At 38.6% G+C, this 19232-nt stretch overlaps 1 protein-coding gene across 4 annotated transcripts in view; it reads right to left on the bottom strand.

Moving 5' to 3' along the window:
* Nucleotides 1-3897: 3897 nt before the first annotated feature.
* Nucleotides 3898-19232, bottom strand: part of LOC114053672 (DNA-dependent protein kinase catalytic subunit-like) — a 167918-nt gene continuing 152583 nt past the window's right edge. For 3 of the 4 annotated variants that reach the window (XM_027876779.1, XM_027876781.1, XM_027876778.1), the window contains 9 exons: nucleotides 17918-17985; nucleotides 15543-15763; nucleotides 14974-15066; nucleotides 11528-11617; nucleotides 8232-8303; nucleotides 7953-8154; nucleotides 7457-7645; nucleotides 6636-6775; nucleotides 3898-5769 (listed from right to left, as the gene is read on the bottom strand). In XM_027876779.1, coding sequence (XP_027732580.1) covers nucleotides 5565-5769; nucleotides 6636-6775; nucleotides 7457-7645; nucleotides 7953-8154; nucleotides 8232-8303; nucleotides 11528-11617; nucleotides 14974-15066; nucleotides 15543-15763; nucleotides 17918-17985 — 1280 coding nt within the window. In that variant the 3' untranslated portion in view covers nucleotides 3898-5564. The remainder of the gene's footprint in view (nucleotides 5770-6635; nucleotides 6776-7456; nucleotides 7646-7952; nucleotides 8155-8231; nucleotides 8304-11527; nucleotides 11618-14973; nucleotides 15067-15542; nucleotides 15764-17917; nucleotides 17986-19232) is intronic. The other variant, XM_027876780.1, reaches the window with a different exon arrangement.

Consider the following 19232-nt stretch of genomic DNA (forward strand, 5'->3'; position numbering starts at 1 on the left):
CCAGAATGATAAATCATTAGAAAAAGCCACCCCAACCCTCTAGGGGTATTCCTGGATCCCCAAGTGGGAGACAGAGTCAGGCCTCTGTGAATCTCTACTTTATACTACTTGCTTTAAAAAATAAATGTAAAAATTCTACAAGTTTCTTCCCAAACTGTTTTGTGTGTCTACTTCTTTCCAAACGTCTTTTGGTTCTCTTTCTGTCCTTTTTTTTAATGTATAGAGAGGGATCTGGTGAATGTCCAAAGTGCTTAACCCTACTCAGCTGATGGCTTGGAATGGAAGCGTCTTGGACAGCTAGGGAGCAGGGCAGACATTCTGTCACTGGGGCTGGTATCCTGACCACAGAGTTAGGAAAAGCCTTTTTTAGTTGGAATTGCAGTGCAGTCAGACAGGTCCAATGCAGTTTTACCATTTTCCCTACAGTTGTACCTTGTGAGGATCCCTCTGTAAAATAACATTTGAAAACTCCCCATTATGGGGTAGCTAGGTGGTGCAGTGGATAGAGCACTGGCCCTGGACTCAGGAGGCCCTGAGTTCAAATCTGGCCTCAGATACATAACACTTACTAACTGTGTGACCCTGGGCAAGTCACTTAACCCCATTGCTTAGCCAAAGAAAAAAAACCAAACCTCCCCAAATTTAAAGGATCATAGATTTAGAGCCTAAAGGGATCTTACAGGCCATTGATTGCAACACCTTCATTTTATAGATGTGGAAACATAGACCTATTCAGAGCCACACAGCTATTGACTATCTGAAGCAGGATTTGAACTTGAGCTTTCTGACTCCAAGCTCAGTGCTCTATCTAGCTCTATCTAGCTACTGCCAAGCTCTTCCTTCTCCTAGATTCCCTTTCTCCATCATTGATACTTACCCAGTCACCCATGTTTGAAACACTGGTATTGCCTTTCCTCTCCCCACATCAAATCACCTCACTAAAGCCTAGATGTTCCACCTTGGAAACATCTCTTTGCATGAATAACTTTTTTATTCTAACCATGATCACCCTGGTGCAAATCCTCATTACCAAACGCATGCACTATCATAGTAACAGCTTCCCAACCAATCTTCTCATTTCTGGCCTTGGTTCCCACCAATGGATATTTCATGATAAATATGCCTCATCCACTAGAGAACAAAACATGAATATTGTTCCTTACTGCAAACCTCAAAACCTCCTTTCCACCAATCCAAATTCTATATTTTTCAGGCTTCAACACAAGATTCTCTGAACATGTCTTAAGACTACAAATCTTTCACTGTATGCATTCTTGTACTTTTTCCTTAGCAAAATGGACAGAGTTCTTAGTGTTTATTGCATTGACTTGAATTAGCTTGTCTTAGAGTTTCTTTATAATTGTTTTCTGCTTACTTTTAGATTATAAGCTCCTTGAGGGCAAGAACCGTATCTTCTTTTTCTCCTGTATAACCTACTAGGTCTAGCATAGTAGGAAATGGACACCAGGTAAGTACTTGGTCAAAGCTTCCTGATCAAGGGCTAAGGGCCAACCTTTTGAATACACCAATAGTCCTTTTTTTAATGGATTGCTACAAGTGGTATAAAATGGAGATTCACAGAGAGCTTCCTGACAGGGGCACCCCTTCAGGGTTGAGGTGGGTTTTTCTAATGATAGATCATTTGGGTGTGCTCTCCCCTAATATCAATCACTAAGTACAGTTAGTATCCCCTTTGTGTCACCGATATCCTCCAGTGATTAGCATTTAAGTTTCATGTAAGCAGCAAACTTCAGTTAGTGAGCCTTACTTAGTGAACCTCTGCATGACAAACCATTTTAGGATGCATGGAATAAGCTGGCCAAACTTCATGACACTTCAGGGTACCGTATGGTAACATTTATCTTGTTTACTAAATGATTTTGACATTATACTCAAAACTACATGTGAAATAACCCTCTGCCTTAGAGAATATCCCAAAAAAAAGATTCAGTAGTGTTCCATATTTATAATTTAACAAGCATTTATTAAATGCCTACCAAACGATGAAGTCATGACATAACACTACAAAGCTAATTTCTAAATTAAATGAAAACAATGTTATACTTATTTACCTACCACAATCATCTAAAAACCTTTCATTCATTTTCTTATCTATTAGACTGTCAGCTCCACGAAGGCAGGGATGGGGTCTGATTTCATGTTGGAAGCCTCAGTTCCAAACAGTGCTTTACATATACCAGTTGTTCAATGAGCCGGTCCCAAAGGGACAACTGAAAATGTTTTGCCTTCCTAACGCATTACTCAGTACACTGTTATTAAAACAATAGACCCACTGGAAATTTTAAGACAAATGCAGTGCCGTGTATTTTAGTGCATTTGTATTTGGTTATTTATTGTTTGGTACGACAAAGGCCTCCTTCTGACATCCTAATATATTTATTTTGTTCCCTAGTGTTCTGACCACATTGATGCACTTCATTCGGGGCTGTCCTTTCATAGTCACAGTCCTTTGGGGATAAAATGATTTTAATCTATTCAGTTTCCGGCAAAAAAATCTCGGCTTGTCTTTTGAGATCTCAATTTTTTCTACTGGTTCCCACACCTGGAGCCAGAGTCCCTGCAAACCCAAGGCATTCCCTATGGTTGTAGGGCATGCCAAACTCTGATGCTCTATCAAGAAGCTTGGGAGCCAGATGTAGTAAAACCAGGCTTTAGTCTAGCAGCAGAAAAAGAAAAAAGATGCTTCAGTTTCAGAAGTATAAATGCTTTTCCTTAAAAACTAAATATCCTTCTCCCATCATAATTAGTAGGGATCTCTTTAAATTTACTCTAGGTAATCTTTGAGACTGACTATGATCCCTGGAGGCTGTACCACAGCAGGCAGCAGCACTGGAACATTTCCGGGAAGGAGACTTTGAAAAGAGCATTAGGAAGGAAAGCAGCCAAAACAAAAAAATTAGGTGGGCATATTGCATCCTGCCCGTTTTGTAGATGACTTCCTTTCCCCTCCTGCTGAGGGCCTCCTTTGGGTATGACGCAGCATAGCATTGATACTGCTTCAGGTTTCATTACTCCTCCAGATGTCTGCCTTGGGCCTCAGTGAGACTGCTCCTAAACACGTGATCAACAGCTGGGACCTAATCTCTCGTTATTCTTGTAGCATCCAATAATGGAGACACGGAACCCACATCAACCGTTTTTGTGGTGGCAAGTGTTTCCCCCCATTCACGTGTCAATAGGTCGAGAGTGAGCTCTAGCACAGCTACTGAACCTGAGCCACAACTGGTAGCTTTAGCGACTTGAGAGGCTGGGAGTCAGGATTGTGGGAATAGGTGGCTCGGGAAGTGACAGTATTTGATCTGTTTTCATCGTTATTGGATACTGGTTGATACCACGATTCACTACATGAGGTCCTTGTGATAAAATACTAACTTAAAAGGAAACGCATCGGTGAGGGCTAAGAGCTATTGGTTTGGGTGATGCTGACCTTACCATGTCATCAGTCTTGGGGTAGCTCCAGGTATGACATTACTATTTGCAAAACAACCACAAGCCTAAGTTTTGCTCTTCAGTTACAGGTCAAAGTAGTCAGACGTGTCCCTCATAGACGTGTGATGAGGGAATTCACCATCTTGACCGAGTTTTTTTGTTTTTTCTTTTTTTGAGTGAGGCAATCAGGGTTAAGTGACTTGCCCAGGGTCATATGGCTAGTAAGCGTCAAGTATCTGAGGCTGGATTTGACTTCAGGTCCTCCTGACTCCAGAGCTGGTGCTCTATTCACTGTACCACCTAGCTGCCCCTTGACTGAGTTTTACAATTGGTTTTTGAACACAAGGTAAGCTGCAGCTTGGGGATTTTTTTTAATGTACTCATAATTAGTTATGTCGTCATTTCCAAGCAGAAAGCTCTGATTGAAGACACTTCCATACAGTAAACTTGAAGTGACATTTCTTTTATTGATATAAAATGTAAAAAGTAGTTCACAAGTTTCAGTAATTTCACATAATGCAGACAAATCAACCTCATTCTACATTATCAGGAAACAAACATTTAAAATCGGGATTGGATGTATTCAGTTCCATTTGCATATGTGAGGGAAAAAAAATCAAAATTACAACAGCTAAAGAAAATGGAATATTTTTTGAACAGTCCAAATCAAAAGTTAGCTAAATTCTGGTCTGATTGTCTCCATGTTGCAGCAAAAAGTATCCACTGGATTATATACATAGTAGATTTTCACATACATGATCTCCCTTATTTTTCCTGAAAAGATAAAATATTTCAGCTGAATAAATGTCATTTGTTGAGAACACTCTTCACAAACTATAAATGTTTCAGTGCCATAATGGGATCCATCTGACTATACTAGAATTAACTAGTGACACAACGCGTTACTAGAGAAGTTGAATTATTCTTTCGAAACTACTTCAAAAAAAAAAAGACAACCAACCTGTATTATTCATTTTCCTTTTAATAAGCCCTAACTCTAGACTTTACAACTTCATACCTGCCAGACATGTTGTGTCCAATATTAACTTTATTATACCTACCATCATTTAAGCCCAATCTTATTTCACACCAAAGTCTAAGAATGGTTCCAAAAAATTAGTCACCATAAAAAGCATCACTGGCCTGAGGACATGTTAAGAGGAGCTGAGACTTCAGTGCTTACTAAAGAAGTGATTTTTAATTACACAATCTTGTTAATTGTAAATGAGTTCTTCATTGATCTGTAATGCTTGCAGTTTTGTGTTTGAAGTATGGAATTTCTTTAAATGTAGAGTCATTTTTAATATTTCACAAACAAGACGCTTTGTACTTTGGTATCATTTGTCAGCATACGTGGGGGTTCACTGAAGTTATCTTTGTGCTGAGGATAAGAGAGGAATGTAAATGTATATATTTAACTCAAGGCACTTTTATCTTTTCTCCTTTATGGATCAGACTGGCAGAAATTGGTCATATAGGTCAAATTTTTCTCAAAGAATTTTTTCTTTTAAGTAAATCTGCCAGAATTGGGAAGAGGAGAAAAAAAAAAAAACAACCTATAAAATGGATCCAAAATAAGACATTAGTAAGGGTCTACTATTGTTTTATTTATAAAGAAAAGTTAAAGAACAGTAATTACAAGCAGTAAATAATGTATGCTTTTGGTCTTTTTTTTTTTCCCCAAAGTCTTGCTACAGGTGGGCCATTACCTCCCATTCCTATGACCAGTTTGAATAATACATGAAAATTTCAACCTCATTAGTTGTTGGTTTGCTAAGAAACTTCCCAAGATGATGGTGGATAAAATCACAATGAATGTAGGTGGATAGCTAACTTGAGCATCTACAACATGCTTAAATGAAAAAGACCGATAGTTTTTTAAAAAGCATCTCATCTTTGGTCTTGGTGTGGGCCTATATTTTTTCTCCTGCTATAAAACGTTATTCTTACTGTTACAATGGCATTAATTTTGAATCATGACGATGAATTATATTCAATTCCACAAAACGAAGTTCAAACTAGTTTTCTTTTCTTCAGTGCTTCAGGAAGATGGGCCTATTTACTTCTAAGAACTTCACGTATTTTTCTTTGATACTTCCCTCTTCTCTCCAGAGTTACATCCAGGGCTCCCATCCTGTCCAAGTCCTGCCAAGCACATTGGGGTCTGTAGCCTGATCCACAAGACACTTGACTTGAGTCTCTTCAGAAAGCCTGTCCTCTGGTTGTTGAGCACGAATGTTGTAATCTCTATTTCCTCGAGCTACAGACACATAATACTCAAAGGCAGAGACCTTCTCGTGGCCCAGGCGTAATTCATCACTGAAATAAAAATCACATTATTTTAAACCATGTATTTGTTTCTTTCTATGGCTGTATTCCTTACTGTGCTATGATAATCTCTTCATTTCATCACTTACAGTAAATTCAACAAGCCCGATTCCATGGAATCATAGGATTTTTAGAAGGGGAAAGGACCTTAGAGATCATCTCCTTAAGCAAAAGCTACAGAGTTCATCAAGTTTTCCTCTGGTCATTTTCCTTCTTAATTCCTAAGAATAACTTTCTCCTTCCAGTTATGGAAGTAAAAAGCGGTTTTGGACACTTAGATTTGCTTGAAATCTCAGGAAAATCGTCCTTAGTGTTGGGGAGGACCTTTCAGATCATCCAGAGGTACCCTGATGGATGCACTGATCCTCTCTACAGCATCCCTAACAAAGCATCATCATCATCTAGCCTCTACTCAAATACCTAGAATCATGGAAAACTCAAGTAATCCATTCCATTTTTGGAAGGTTCTGATGATTAGAATGAAGAACTGAGAACACTGAGTCTAAATCAGCATTTCTAAATGAAAACCTAGTATCAATAAAGATAAGTATCTGAGGTTAAGATGTAACAGGAGTCGATGCTTTCAAGTTTTCTGTTTAGTTGCTATACCTTTTAGGCTTCCTTAATAAAGAGCTAAAGGAAAAAGAAAACTTTGTAGTATACAAATACAATATTCTCTTGGATGGTCAAATGACTCTTTTTTTTCATCCTTCTCCAACCCCCTTCTCCACCCTAGAAGTCTCAGATAATCTTTTAAGACTGGTTAAAAAAAAAGTTTATTTTCTTCATCTCAGCAAGGGCAATTTTGGTCATTAACACAAAATCTAACGAGTCTCATATAAGTAAGTAACACTTACCAGGTAATGACTGCAGGATTGGCTCCTGCTAACTTTCTCTTAGCATAATTTATTTTCTGTAAAGGATACCAGTTTATTTCAGTGATGTTTATTTCTCTGGTCCATGATCCTCCTTTTTTCAACATCTTTTGTTCAAAGTTCTAAGAGAGAACAACAGTGTTTTTTCCTCTACTTAGCAATTATATAATCATGACCACAGTCACACAGAACAAATTCCCAAACAAACTTCTCTAGGCAAACTGATGTCTATGCCCAATTATACTAGGCAGTGTTAAAAATGTATGCCAGTGTTTATGAATTTAACGAGATGGAGTAGATTGAAGTTATTTTTGAATATATGTTCAGTTACACATGAAGAGGTTCACTAACTTTACTTCTTTATGGCTTACAAAGAAACTCTGAGGTATACTGGGGGGGGACACAAAATACTAAGTAATAAAAATAAATATGTGATTCAGGTAAGTTCACTGTTAAATGTTTCCAACTTTTAGACATTATGTCACAGAAAGAACATCAAAAGAATTATATTTCCACCCATAGCTCAACTATGTCAGCCTTCACTGAGCTTTCCTTTCCTCCACCTTATCCAAGATGAACAACTATTTGTTGCTCTGGCTTCTGCTTAGTTTTTATATAGTTAGTTTTCAGGCAAGATGAGTCTGACATTTATCATCTACAATTTAAATATTAGTTTCAAATAACACTATACAAAGCAATAAAAATATGTAAAAGCTTTACTAAAGTTATAATCTGATGCCTCTCAGGTTTATAATTCAGCGAGGATACAGTAGAATAGAAAACTTAATATAGCCAAAACCTACCTTCCAATCTAAAGAAGGTTCCTTTACAAATACATCCATGGTGCTGATGAGAAGATCTGGATCTAAGCGAAAGGCTCTTAGAGCATGCACCATGACACTGTAGATAAGACCAGTTTCTTTCATTGGTAACATCAGATTGATAAATTGGCGAGTTAGACGAAAAGGCATCAACTCAGGGACTGGGAGAAACTAAAGAGGAGAAAAATAAAGTCACATAGAAAATAAAAAATATTTACTAAAAATCTCAAGATATAAGTTTACAACCATCCTTTAACCATTACTGCATTTATATGGTGTTTGTATAACATGAAGGAGAATGTGAACCCTGCCTTTCCTGTGAATATACTGCACAAAAAAGAGGAGGTGGAAAAATTCCAATAATCAAATTTATAGGGTCCTGCCATAACTGCTTGATAATATTAGACTGCTATGTGACAACTAAATCAACAGAAAAGAGCAGCCCAATACCATACTTTAAAGGCTCTAAAAAACATACCTGTGTAGCTGATCCAAATGCATGCCCAAAATCTATTCCAATCATGCCACCCGTCTCCATGTTGATCATAAAATTGGATAGATGCCGATCTCCTATCCCTAGGATCCAGTGGCTGATACACAACAGTGCATGAGAACTGGCAAAATGGGATCGAAGAGCCAGAAAGGCCTCAGGGGTTGTGCTCATTTTAACAAAGGCCCTCCTATGGAATTCAGAAGCAATGTCTCATTAACTAGTACAGACATATGATTTCAAAAAAGTTAGATGAAGTTTACTCACCTTAACAAATCTGCTGGTACTTTACTCTCTCGGTTTCTGAAAGATGTGGTAGCTTCAGTACGATTAGCTCGTCTGTGATTAAATGACACAAATTTATCGAAATTGAAATTCAGCACTGAAATTCTTGAAATTTAATTTTTTAAAATGTTTGCTTCAAATGAAACTCAAGTATCAAATGACTGTTTTTGGATGATCTGTTCATAATCTATTTTACTAGAGCTAGTATTTCTATAGGGCCTTAAGGTTTGCAAAGCACTTTATGAATATCTCATTTATCCTCACAACCACTCTAGGAGGTACGTGCTATTATTATCTCCATTTTACAGATAAGGAAACTGAGGCAGATAGAGGTTAAGTGACTTGCCCAGGGTTACATAGCTAGTTAAGTGTCTGAGGCCAGATTTGAATTAGTTTCAGAGTTGTAGCCACAGTGCCACCTAGCTGCCTCCACATACCACTGAAGAATTCTGATCATTTATTAGGATAAAATCACATCATCTCAATACAAAAAGAACTATGGTGAAAGTGTAACATTAACTTCTACTTGTTAGTCTACAGATACAGCAATAAATCCCAAAAGCTCATGTCCTGTGGCCTGCTTTACAGGAAAGCACTGTTTGCGCCTCTCCTTTACAGCTTCCATATTCTACACACGCGTCTTATCTTTGAGGCTCATTCAGTCAGGGCTACCTGGAGCCCCTGGGTCGGCACAGCACGGCAAGAAGAGCTGCCAATGATGCTGCCCTTCTCCCCCCTCCCCTGACTGGTCACCCTGACCGGGCTTCAGGAAGTATTAGCCATGCAGGAGTTCTTCCTCCAACCCTCCCTCAAAGACCCCTTCTTCCCTTTTCTTGATCTTGGCTAGCCATCAGTGTCTATGACATCCCCGTCTCTTTGGGGATACCAAAAAATCCCTACTACACTCTGATTCTTTGGCTGGCCCATCCCCCTCCAGAGCCGCAGGTTAGGACCCTCAATCCTTCTCACTCAGGGCCAAGGAGACATCAATCAATCAGTAAACACTGAGTACCCACTATGGGCCAAGACCGTTCACCGCTTCCGTAAGCCACGATTCATCAACTACAATCCTTCTGGTAAGACAGAGGATACCTGTCCTTATCATCTGTCCTGCCACTGTGTCCTAAAGTCCTCTGGGCCTCACCATCTGCCCTGGGGCACCCCGAGGCATTGCGAACTGCCCTGTCCACACATTCACAGGGTTTCCTGGCCTTTCCATTTGCCCTGAATCTGAACCCTTCTAGATGTGTTTTCTCCCCAACTACAGTGTTAACTCAAGAGCAGAAACTGCTTTATTATTTGTATCCCTGTACTTAGTCATAGTAAGCACTCAATACTTATCCATTCAATCATTCATTCCCATAAGGGAAGAAAATAGCACGGTGGTTTTCACACAGGTATAAAGGTAGGGACAGGATATCTGTGTTTTCACTGGTATAGGAAACTCTGAGGTAAGGATACTCCCTCTCCTCTATTAATTCATGTTGGTAACTGATTTCTGCAATTAATAGTCTTAGAGAATTGCCTAAAGCATAGACAGGTTAAATGACTTGCCCAGGGACTCTCAGTCAGTGTGTACCACAGGCAGAACTTGAAGCCAGGTGTCCCTGGCTCCAAGGCCAAGTCTCTAATTCAATATGCTGTACTACCTCTGCTTTTCACATAACAGATGCTTAATTAAAATTTTTTTTAACTTGAATTAATGAATATCATTTAAGAAAAAACACAAAAAAACAATACTACCACTACAACATACTGTATTCAAGAAAAAAAATGTAAAGCATATTAATTTAGAAATATGAGCATCAAAAAACACAATTAAGAACCTAACTTCTTTCATTAAAATATATTACACTTAATAGTAACTAAAATTTTCCTAGAAATAGAAAGAAGCAATAATAATAATAATATGTAACAGTAATTTACATTTTACACAGCATTTGAAGACTTACAAAACACAATGCTTTCCTTACCACAACTCTGTGAGGTATACAATATGGAACTTGGCACTCACTTCTCAACTGCCACCTGCAGGCAGGAGAGCTGAATTTTGCAATGCAAATTTACAGAAATCTGTCTATACTGTCTCCGAAGTTACACAAGACCCCTAAGTTGTCAAATCCAACGGCCTTTTCTCAGCCCTCCTCCTTGCGGACCTCTCTTCAACAAGAGATGCGGCTGACCACCTCCTCTTCCTGTGTCTTCTCTCCTCTCTGGGTTTCTGTGACAGCTGTCTCTTGGGTCTTTTTCTTCCTGTTGGACCAGTCCTTTCTGATCCCCTTTGCAGGATCGCCATCGATATCATGCCTGACTGTGTGTGTCCACTAAGGCTCTATCCTGGACCCTCTTCTCTTTTCTTTCCCTCCTCTCTCGCTTGGTGACCTCATCAGTTTCCATGGGTTCACCTAACATCTCTAATGTAGATAACACTTAAATATATAAATCGAGCCTTGTTTTTTTTTTTTTTCTCCTGAGCTCTGGTATCCAGTCGTTTACTCAACCTTTCAAATTCCAAACTTCAACAGCAGATTCAAACAGTCTCCCAAGTTTGCAGACTTCCTTGACTCCTCTCTCTCTCTCATCCTATGTTTCCAATCAGCTGCCAAATCTTCCTACTCCACTCCCATGGCTACCAACATAGTGTGGGCTCTCCTCACCTCTCACCTGGACTTCTGCAAGAATTCTCACTACCTTAAGACTTTCTCTATTCCAATCCATCTTCCAGAGCTGTCAATGTGATTTTCCTAAAACACAGACCTGACCTTTCTAATTCATTGAACTCTGATGGTTCCCTAATACCTTTAGGATCAAATACAAATTCCTCTATTTGGCGTTTAAATCCCTTCACCACCTGATTCCAATCTATTGTTCAAGCTTTATTCCACTCTGCTCCCTTTCACATACTCTCTGGTCCAGCCATGCTGGCCTTGCTGTTTTCTCTCCTATAACATGCTCTCTCTCATTTCGGTGCTTCTACCAGCCGTTGCCTAAGTGTGCAGCACACTCTCCTTGTTTCTATCTCTTAGAATTCCTTATTTTCTTCAAGATCCAGCTCTTTCTACATGAAACCTTCCATGACACCTCCTAGCCACCAGCACCCTCCCTGCAAAATCACCTTGCACTTACTTTGTAGATATGTGTATTAACACAGACACATACTGGGTATGGAATGTAATCTTCTTGAGATAAGGAAGTATCTAATTTTTAATCTCTGTATCTTTAGTACCAGGCTTGGTACATACTTGTTAATTAATTAGCCATTTATAGAACACACTTACCTGTACATTAACATATAGGCACTAATATCTTGTTTTCCAGTCATTTTTGCTAGCCAGGTACCATATTCAAAATGTGGGGCTTTGGGTCCACTAACAATAGAAATTAAAAACAGAATTCAAAAATCAGTTTCTCTTTAGGATCATATGATTTCAGAATATGCCCCACCCTGACAATTTCATATATAGTTTGGTGTCATTCTCAGTAGAAGAGTGTGGGAAAAAAATTAAGCTTCTGTTATATTATGTTACAGAACGTTAGCCTCTTATTCTGGATAGCGGATATGAAATTTAATTTATATACTGTCTTTCATTGGCAAAAAACTCTTAAAAAACTTTAACTCTATCCTGCTGTCTAAACACACAGCCATAAAACGAAAAACAATCTGACACAATAATTTTCTGCTTAATACAAATCTAATATAATTGTACTGTATTACAATCACACCTCACTCAGCCCAGGTCTCCCCAGACTACTTTTCCACCTCCTGGAAGTGGCCTGGCCATACCTCCACCCCGCAGCTTCCTCCTCTCACTGGTGAAGTTCCTTTCCAGACCTCGACTGGACGATGTCCCCATGCTAGACATGCTCACCTCAAACCTGGTTCAGCTCCCAGAACACGCCCCCTCTTCTTTAGCTCCATTTGATGGGCTGTCTTTTCCCATTAGAATATGAGCTTCTTGATGTCAGGGGATAGCTTATATTTGCCTTTATCTGTATTCCCAGCACTTAAAGTATCTGGCATATTAAAAGTGTTTAATAAATATTTTATCTAGCTAGCAACTTAGACCAGGGATAATTTAACCCTCTAAACTTTAAAAGAAAATGTCTATTGATCAAGCCATACTGATAAATGTACAGTATTATACCATATTCTGATGTTTTAAGTGGATGAGTAAGGTATCATATTGCTATTTAAAAAAAAAAAGACTGGGTCTTTCTAACAGGCTGGAAGGATTGAGACTACTTGCAGGCCTATAGCTGTTTCCAACCTCAGTTGGTTTGCCCCTCACTGCTGGGAGCTCACCACATTCATGCCAAACTTAGTGTAGATAACCCAATCAGCAAAGCCCACTGTGGCTCAGAACTCTTGAGCTCAACAGAGCTCAGCAGCCTCCCCTTTCCTGGTAGCTGACACTACAGATGTGCAGTATCATGCTCCTCCACACTGCCATTTTTAAAACACACGTAAACACTTAGGGGGTAGGGGGAGAGGTTGGTTCAGCCTATTTTCCCCCTGTTTAAAATATTATCCTTTCTCCTCATTTATAGACACATCAAAGCCCAAATTAAAACAAGACTGAATTATTTTAAAATAAAAATTGCTGCTCAAGAATTGGAATTTAAAATGCTGTCCTCACTGTTATCTGTGAGAACATGTGAAATGCTTGGCCCACTGGGAAATATACAGAATTGTACAGGTTCAGCCAACTTCGGTTGCTGCTATAAAGACTAATCATTTTTTCCTACAAATGTACAAAAGTGTTAACTTACTGTAAGGGAAGTTAGTATTTCAAACATTTATGATAGAAAAGGAAATAAGCATTTATTAAGCGTTTATTATGCAGCAGACACTGTGCTAAGCACTTTACATTTGTTATCTCATTTGATACATTTATGGTATATTTCCTGTGACTCATTACTGTAAGTCAGTTTCTAAATTGACCTTTTGATTCAAGCCTCCTTTCTGCTTGTTCCTACAAGTAAAAAAAAAATCTTTAGCTTGTAAAACTGGTAAGAATGTCACTTAAAACTGACTGAAAGTCTCTTTTTCAAACAGGTAAGATAGCCCTAGTATACTGTATTCATTTCCATGAATGCCTACAGCTGCCTGTTGCGGCTCCATATTGTGATTCCATTTTATGAATGGAGGTGTGGAGGCAAGAAGATGTTGACTAATTGGTGTCTCACAAGTCAACACGTCAGTCAGACAAACTCAGAATTCTTGGCTTTAGCAGACAGATTTTCAACACCTTGAGGGACTGAGTTTTTCTCTTCTAGAGAAGACAATTCAATTACTTAAAGGGAAACACTTAAAGAGAAACACTGATTGTCTTTCTCCAGTAAGGTAATCCTGGCTAATAATGATGTTGCCCAGAAGGAAAAGCTTTACCATACTCTACCTACTTTTACTTGAATAATTCCTGATGGAAGATAATCAAGCCTTAATCATCCCCAGAAAAAAATGATGTTGCTATTGATAGAAACAGGAACTCACCCAAGCTCAAGTCTTCAGTGTAATTTTTTGGTCCTCTCTTATATGCTATAGAGTCACTAAGGCCTGCTAATTCTTCTGCCAAAACGACTCTTGTTCTTTGTTTTCAAAGGACACAAAACCCTGCTTCAGACCCTCATTTTTTCATGCCTGTGCTGCTATAGCAGACTCCAAACTGGTCTCCCAGCCTCTACTCTTTCTCCCTCTTGTCCAATACATCACTGCTTCAAAACTCGTACTCCCTGCTTATAAACTCTCACAAACTCTTCCTTTTAAGGTTAATCACCTTCATAAACCCTCTGGAAAAATAGGATGCATCATTATTTCTTGCAAAAACAAAACACCCCTTCTACCTCCATGCTTTTATTCACACTTCTCCCTCTCTTAGAGAAATTACCCTTCCCACATCTTATTTCTTTACCTATTCAAATCCTATTTTATCCAACCTAAATTCTTTACACTGGACTTCAAATCTGTGAAAAATGCCAAGATAATTTTCATCATATGTTAATAACAACTGTCGACACTGTTCTTCTACTTTATAGAAAGCTAAGTCACATGACTTAAGACTCAGAAAGGGTCAAATGTATGTAATTCAGAACCTAAGTCTTTGACCTGTGACATGGTTCACTGGCTCAAATGACTAATCTGTGACATCACAGATGGAATTAGTGACTGTTTTCAAATTCTTTCAATGCTTTTGCGCATTCATAGGCCGTATCTGGAAATGCCCCATTTTCTCTTATGGCACGAAGAACAAACAATTACTCTATGCTAAGAGCTAAACAAAGAATTAGTTATTGTTCTTCCCTCTTTTCCCTGCCTTAACTGATCCTAGTCAATGTGAACATCCTGAAACAAACACACAATCTCCACAAGGTCATAGGAAATAGGAATACCCTCATCTGTATTTCTTTTGCTTGAGTAAAAGGTTTACATTTGTTTCAGAAGTACAATAAAATAAGAGTGTCATCTCATAATGAAGCAGAAAAGAACAATGGACAATGAAAGTACCTCATGACAATATCGGAGAAGTGGAGGAACAGAAGACAGGTTTTTCTTTTTTTAAAGGAAACAATACCTCAATTGATAGTGGCTCAGATTAAGAAAGGAATCTGTAAATTCAGTTTATGAAAAAAATCTAGCCTTTTTAGACAAATTAAATTTTAAGCTTTCACACATACCTAAGGATTTAAGTCCCAAATCTTCAGAGCAAGTAAAACCCTGTATTACCTTTCATAAGCAGCTTTCTCCTCTTCAGACATATTGCTTAAAAGAAGCTCCTTTAATGTACAGGTGTTTTCTATCCATTCAATCAATCCTAATCTGAAATAAAAATTCAAGGTATGAATAAAACTCCAATTTAAAAAGTAACAAATCAACAGATGTACACGTACATTTAGATACAAACAGTTTTTGTTTTTTCCTCTGGATCAGTGGTTCCCATTTAGTGGTACATGAGTCTATTGGGCGTTTGTGACAATTGTTCAAAGGGTTTGTGCTAAAAATTTCATCTAGAGGCTAGGTAAATAAATCCAATGGATTTAAGCAAGATAGAAATTCATGTGACCTGGCTACCCACCTTTTCTGAGATAAAAGTCAAATCCCCTGCTTTTTTCAAGTAGTCCAGTGTCCCTCCATTTTCCTGTCATATTTACAAGCCTGAGAGGTCAGGTGTCCAACCATCCAAGAGAATGAAGGGAGGACAACTCATCAGTCAGACTTTCTCATGAAAGGATTTTTCTTCTTACTATTTCAAAACTGGCCATTTTTCAGACTTACAAACCTCATGGAATTCCTACCTGGTGGTCATGGGGATGACGTGGTAAGTTTTTAACCGCATGTTCCGTTGGCTACAAGCAGCATCTCGTGAAAGGATGATATTCATGACCTCAAAAAGTTGCTCGATACGCTGATCCTGTCTCAAATCCTCCCCTCCCTTCACGAGGAAAGGATATTCTTTCTCATCATTGCCTCGAATGGTGATACGTTTGGGCTTTCTGATGGATGTCATGACTTTTACCTTAGAAAAATATTTAGATGTTTTAGATGGAGCTTCAAAGGGTGAGTACGAATTGGGCCACTAACAGAGCCAGGAAACCTCAGGCTTATTACTGGGTATTATTCTGTGGAATCTTGATCTCATTCAGTTCCACAATTAGTCTACCCACACAGTCATGACACACAGAGACAGGTTTTAGTCTGATTTAAGGAGAGACTTTCTAACATTCAATGCTATCCAAAGTGCAATGGGATGCCACAGGAACACCCTTGGGGGACCTTTGTTGGGGACACTGAAAAAGTCATTCCTGTTTAGGGATGCACTCGACCAGAATGGCCTCTGAGATCCCTTCCAAATCCAAGATTCTTTGGTTCCCATTCTGAAACAAGAGTCTTCATTTGACTAGAATATTTCTAGATGGATCATGCATGACTTTATAGAGGAAGTGACACCTGAACTGAGTTTTAACAGATGGAGATGATTGTAGCATAATGGGAGCAGGAGTTGGGAGTAATCCATTCAAAGCACAGGAGCTAGCATGAGAAAAGGCTCAGAGACAAGAGAGGACAGGATGCAAAGGGAAGACTCTCTTCACTTCGGCTGGAGAACCAGAGTACGTGAAAGGGCTGTGAAATAAAGCTAAAAAGGTAGGTTGAAGCTAGATTGTTAAGAGCCTTAAATATAATGGTGAGGAGTGAATATTTTATTTGGTATCCAATAAAGAGCCATGGAAGATTTCTGAGAAAAGAAATGGCATAAAAGTGATGCATTAGGAAAATTGGGTTAATATCTACATGAATATTAGCCTGGAAGCACAAAGAACAGGTAGGAGGTCATTACAATTGGCTAGGCAAGAAATAAAGAACTGGGAGGCTCACAGTAAGACTGTAAATAAGGGGAGAGAGAAGGAGTCATTTCCAACATAGTACTGAATACTGCCTGGATAGAAGGAAAGTCACAGATGACACTCAGGTTTCAAATTTGATTGACTGGGAGGATGAGAGTATTTTCAACAGAAACAGAAAAGGGAACGGGGGCTGCAGCAGATTTGGAAAGCTAAGTTTAGTCTGGGATGGACTTAACTTAAGGGGCAGCTGGATAACGATGTGGCGCTATCCAGCAAATGGCCAGAAATGTGAGACTGGAGCCCCAGGAGGAGACCAGAACTAGAGACGATAAACTTGGGGGTCAGCTATAAAGAACTAGTAATTGAATCCACAGGAAATGAGCTTGCCAAAGGAGAAAAGGAGCAAGGGGAGTGCCCTGCATGATATTCATAATATTGCCCAAACATAGTACTCCACTCCCAATCTCTGTGCCCTGGCTTTGACTGTCCCCTATACATAAAACACACTTTCACCTCATTTCTGCTTTTTTAGACTCCCTAATTTCTTTCAAAATTCAGCTCATGTACTCCCCTCGACAGCAAACCTTTCCTGCCCACCCTGCCCCTGCTGATCACTTTGTGTCTGTGCATATGAACATGCTATCTCTCTCAATAGAATGTAAGCTCCTTCAGGGTAATGGCTGTTTCACTTTTGTCTTTGTATCTTGGTGCCTAGAACAGTGCGTGGCACAGAGCTGGTGCTTAAATATTTGCTAATTACTAGCTGTGCACTCTTGGATAACTAACTTTCAATACAATGCAATAAACATTTATTAGGTACCTACTATGTGAAAAACACTGTGCTAGGTGCTAAGGACAAAAACATTAAAACCAGTTTTTAACCTTTCTGAGGCTTTAATTCATCTGTAAAATGCAGATAATACTACCACCTTGACTACCTTTTATAGTTGTTGTAAGGATGAAGGTGTCAGAATGGACAGAGTGTTGGGCTGGGAATTAGGAAAATCTGAGTTCATAGCCTGCCTCAGATGCTTACTGGTTGTGTGACCCTGAGCAAGTCACTTAACTTCCCCCTGCTTCAGTTTCCTCATCTATAAAATGGGGATAATAATTACATCTATCTCATAGAGTGGTTTAGGATCAAATGAGATAAGATATATACAGCATCTTATAAATATTAAAATGTTACATAAATGCTATTATAAAATTAAATATATTTTAAAGTTTTTTTAAACTGTAAACACATATCACTTTTCCACACAAGAGAGGATCTCCTATCACATAGCAAAAATCTTATATAAAGAAAAATAAAATGTGTGCCACCTTACCCGTTCATCAAATCCAGTTATTTTTGCATGATATTCTGGTAATGGCTTCCCTTTGCCATCATACTGACCTAAAAAGAACAAAAGGTGAAAGAATGGATTGCTGAAAACAAATTCTTACAAATAGTGCTGTATTTTTAAAATGTATTTGTTTAAATAGGAGATCTAATACAGCATCCATGTTATACATGTAAAAAAGTATGAAAATTCATAAAGAAAATAGGAATCAGTTTTCTCTTAATAGCAAAAAGTATGCAATATTAGCTTTTGGAATTCCGTTTAACTGCTTGTATGGAATATATGGCATACCAATATAAAACAAATCGCAGTAGTTTAAAATGCTGTTGTTCTGAGGAGACGGCATTAGACTGGGAGTTAAGCTGCTTCAATTTTACTGATGGCTGAATTACCACTGCCTAAAAACACAAAAGTGAATGCAATTTCAGAGATGTCTTCTTCTGGCCACTTGAGAGCAGAGATTGGTTCCTTCTTGGTGTTTGTATCCCTAGCACCTAGCACAGTTTTCAGCACATGGCAGACTTACTAAATGCCTCCTGAATGACCAAAGCACAGTGACTGGCTAGACAGAAATCTTCCGTCATTATTCACTCCTGTTATGTAGATTCATTCACAAATCTAACCTAGAAAACCCATGCCATATTAAAAAATGGCCAGGGAGGTAGGGTCATCATTCAGCTAATCTTCAGTCTGTCTACAGCTGTCATCACAAGGATACATAGTTTGGGTTGTAATACCAATGCACATTCCAATGAAATAAGTTAACTTTATTTGTATCCATTTTTCATCTAACCTAAAATAATAACATACACATTCCCTCCATTAATGTATAAAGTGTTATCAGTTTCATATTTCTGAAGCAATTATCATGTAAGTGCCAAGTGACTTTAAATATTGCACTTATTTATTATTAAAATTAGAAATACCAGCAAAATGTAACTTCCACACTTCACTGGATCTATTATCTCCCTGATGTATAGGTAATAAATAAAAGCAACTCTGAAAAACTCAAGAACTTTGATCAATGCAGTGGCCAGTCATGATTCCAAAAGATCAGTGATGAAGCATGGTATCCAGCCTCCTGATAGAGGAGTGATGGACTCAAGAAGCAGAAGATGACATACATTTTCAGACAACCAGTGTGAGGATTTGTTTTTCCTAATACTGCTTTTACAAGAGTTTTGACTTTCTTTCTTTTTTTTTTTTGAGGGGGGTCAGACATGTTAAGGATGGGAGTGAAGAGGGAAAGGACAGGGTAGGAGAGGGAGGAAGGGCAGTGAAGACTTTTTTTTTTAATGCA

Source organism: Vombatus ursinus, unplaced genomic scaffold (assembly GCF_900497805.2).
Source record: "Vombatus ursinus unplaced genomic scaffold, bare-nosed wombat genome assembly UNPS02014812.1, whole genome shotgun sequence".
Classification (NCBI taxonomy): Eukaryota; Metazoa; Chordata; class Mammalia; order Diprotodontia; family Vombatidae; genus Vombatus; species Vombatus ursinus.